General features: G+C 34.5%; 1 protein-coding gene across 3 annotated transcripts in view; it reads right to left on the bottom strand.

The window, feature by feature from the left end:
* Positions 1–3,764, bottom strand: part of LOC107700097 (nuclear receptor subfamily 5 group A member 2-like) — a 53,156-nt gene that overhangs the window by 5,019 nt on the left and 44,373 nt on the right. Inside the window, exon 7 of one of the 3 annotated variants that reach the window (XM_016501617.1) lies at positions 426–1,432. The exons of 1 other annotated variant lie outside the window; for it this stretch is intronic. In XM_016501617.1, the coding sequence (XP_016357103.1) occupies positions 1,227–1,432 (206 nt within the window). In that variant the 3' untranslated portion in view covers positions 426–1,226. Of the gene's footprint in view, positions 1–425; positions 1,433–3,764 lie in introns of those variants that run through there. One more of the 3 variants, XM_016501618.1, reaches the window with a different exon arrangement.

Here is a 3,764-nt window from a genome sequence, read left to right as displayed (position 1 = left end):
ATGTATAATTTATTATTGTAAATGTCTAATTTTTACATTTATTAATATTTCTTTTTAAATTATAAAAAATATATTAAATTTACAAATAATATAAAATAAAATCAATCAATCAATCAATCAATCAATGTAACTATCGCGGCAAAGCAATCATGATAAAATTAGCAGAATTTTGTTCATGTAAGGTGTGGTCACTTTTACTGTTGTTTGGCCATTTTTCATGGGTGAAATCCAGTCCTCTGAATAGAAATCCATGCAATTAGGAATTTCGTGTGAGGGCAAAAGATTTCCCAACACAGATTTTGCAACAGGTTCATGTTGATCACGTGAATTTGCTGTGTTGACCATCATAAAAATGCTTGGTTTGAAGGTGACTTCTGTTTGACTTCATTCATCGCTACACTACTGACAATAAAACTGGACCTTTTTGGTGTGCAAATTTTTGCTTAGTTTTTGTTTTGACTTTTTAATCATAAAACATTTGGTTTAATGGCGCAAACATTTGCTGTAATGCAAGAACGCACCTTAATTATGAACGTACTTGCTAACGTTTAATAAGGAACGCTGTAGCTAAAGTTGTAGCATTTTTCTTTGTGGAAACAAGTTCTCCATTCAAAAAGGGTTGAAGAATGAGCAGCAGGTCGAGACAGACAAGAAGATAAGTTCCCATAATTCCAATAGTTTTCATAAAGCACCATGGGATTTTCATGCTTCATTTAATTAACCTCTGACTGGCTTCTCAATAGCAACTGGCAAAGTCTTTTTCTCATCCGTGCACTTGTATATATACAGAGCCCCGGCCGCCCTTCACCCACGGGATACTATTAATCGGAGCCATCTTTGATCTCCAGGCTTAGTTCTCTTAGTCTCTTGGTCTCTCTGGGCCTGGCACACAGCATGGGTGGGGCGAGCTGCTAGACCGGGGCAGTGCCTGGGGCGCTACACTCCCCTCAGGTGAGAGTTTTATTATGGATGATGTTTCTGCCAAATTATTTACACCAGATTCCCCCCAAACTTCAACCAAAAAACCTCTGCTACGCAAAGCCGATCAACATAAACACAGCAAGGATGAGAGGTCTGGAGTTTTCAACACTGGTCTTTGGTCTTGGGAAGATGTGAGGAACCTTCTCAAGGTGTGATGGGGGAGCTGGACATAAAGGCTTATGTCCTGCTTCGTAGTTTCAGGTAGTTCAGGGACGCAGCAAACGGAATGGATGGGATCAAAGCACCTACGCCCTACACACATCATATTCTCTTTTCCGGAACCACAGGACGGAACAATCGTGACTGATGTGATGATGCAGAAGCGGATGGTCGGCATTAATATTCCATGTTCTTATGAGGCCAAACAGACGGCCAGTCCTGTTTTTTGATGCTGGTCTTTTATGGTGGAGACCTGCAGCTTTTGTGAATTGGCTACAAGAGCTGCCTTGACCTGTAAGCAATGGAACCTCCGATCATTTCAATGTAAAGCTAGTAGGCTAACAGAAGAGAAGCACTGAAGGTTACTGATAGCTAAAAGCAAAACTGAATTCACTCGGCATGCAAATCTCTAGGAGCAAATGACCTCCTGATTTTCTTAACTCCAATAGAGAAAAAAAATGCAACCTTGGTTTTGTAAGTTTCCAAGTTGGAAGTATAGCTAGAACTTGTGTAGCTTAAGTAGCACTTAAATGCACTAATCTAATGTTTTCTGTTTTAATATCACATTTATTTTTATTTACATTTATTTTACTTAATAAATAATAATAATTAATTCACCCAAAAATAAATATTCAAACATGGCAAGTCAAGACCACTAGCATCAGATGTCATTGATTAGTGTGTGTCTTGTAAACAGTAATTAGCTAGTAGGGGTGTGACGAGACGAGACGAGACGAGACGAGACACGAGACTGGGTTCACGAGAATGAGACGAGACGAGAACGAAATCCTCAATGATGAAATATATAGGGAAAAATAGTATTTTATTCAACTGAAAAACACAAAATGCAAAAAAGTATTTGCATTTTGAAATCAACTTGTACTTTATGAAATTAAACATCTATTTTAATCAATTTTTTGCAGTAATAAACAACATGTAAACACAAACTCAACTGACAGGCAAGTAATTGCACAAAAATTATAAATAGTAGAAAGGGAGACGAGACGAGACGAGACACGAGACTGGGTTCACGAGAATGAGACGAGACGAGAACGAAATCCTCAATGATGAAATATATAGGGAAAAATAGTATTTTATTCAACTGAAAAACACAAAATGCAAAAAAGTATTTGCATTTTGAAATCAACTTGTACTTTATGAAATTAAACATCTATTTTAATCAATTTTTTGCAGTAATAAACAACATGTAAACACAAACTCAACTGACAGGCAAGTAATTGCACAAAAATTATAAATAGTATAAATAAAAATAAATAATAAACAACATAAATATCCCTTTAAAGTGGAAGTGAAGCAGTCAGTCAAGTTTACATTATTTAGTAAACTGATTTCCACTTTAATAAAAAAATATATAATAAACACGATTAATGTATCAATTTAAAAGAATAAAGCAGTGGTTACCAAACTGGGGGCACGGCAAGGCTGAGGGATAGTTAGGGCCCTATGAAATCCATTTGATTTTTTCCTAAATTCTGTTTTTTTTTTTCCAAATTCCGTTTTTTTCCATTTAAATTTTTCTCGACTCCTTTTTAATAGTTAAATTACATTTTATTAATTAAAAAGCATGTCTAATTAATTAAAATCATTAAACTTATACATTTTCACATCAATTTATTAAAAGTTTAACAAAAATTACATGTTTAGGGCCCTATGAAATGTTTTATTTTTTCTCACCATATTATTTATTGTTAGCATGTCTAATTATTTGAATGCATAAAACAACTTAATTTATTCATTTTTTTTCATAAAGTAGCCTTATTCATTTTTTTTTCCCTCAGAAATTCTGTGTTGTGTATTTACATTTTTCTGGTTATCAAATGAAGGCATAAAATATTAATTTAATTGATCATTTATCTTTTAATTATTGAAAATTAAGCAAATAAGATTTTTTGGCCAACAAAGGGGATTTACTATTAAAATTAAAACATGGAAGAAATGTTTTGTGTGATTATTCCTTAAAAAATAATGTTTGTTTCATTTTAGTAGTAGTAGTAGGCTATGTACATTCTACTGAAAAATAGTTATAGGCACAATGTCTTCAAATCAAACCGGAGTTTTATTTTGACGGGTTGCCATGAATAACTTTACAGTTCTGTGTATGATATGACGCTAGTTTTACTCAAATCAAATGCTAAAAAATGCTCATGAAGTGACTCTCAGAGCAGTTCTGGAGATGTTGTTCATATATTTACGTCCTCATTTAGTGAGACGGCAGACGTTGAAATCACCGAGAGTGTCACGTGCGCTTCAGTGTGTGTGTAGTAAATGAAACCACGCGTCTGCGCCATTTCATTAACAGAGACACGCAGAACATGCAGAATTCATATTTAAATCGACTTTTGCGGCTTAATATTTACAGATACTAGTCCATATCGTGATTTGATTTAAGTGTAATGACCTACTTTTGATTAATTCATTCAAAATTTGACAAATTCCGTGACATTCAGCGTTAAACTGTGAATTCTGTTTTTATGACTGGATAAAGACTACACTGCGTAATTTTCCCGCTTATCATGCGGCCACTTGCCTGATGTAACATAAAATATCTTACATACCACCACTTGTGAACGAGCCAGTGTAATGCAAATATATCTGAAAGGTCT

The sequence above is a fragment of the Sinocyclocheilus anshuiensis genome, unplaced genomic scaffold (assembly GCF_001515605.1).
Source record: "Sinocyclocheilus anshuiensis isolate Anshui unplaced genomic scaffold, SAMN03320099.WGS_v1.1 scaffold1432, whole genome shotgun sequence".
NCBI classification, from domain to species: domain Eukaryota; kingdom Metazoa; phylum Chordata; class Actinopteri; order Cypriniformes; family Cyprinidae; genus Sinocyclocheilus; species Sinocyclocheilus anshuiensis.
The sequence above is the reverse complement of the archived record's forward strand: the minus strand, read 5'-3'. Positions and strand labels throughout refer to the sequence as shown.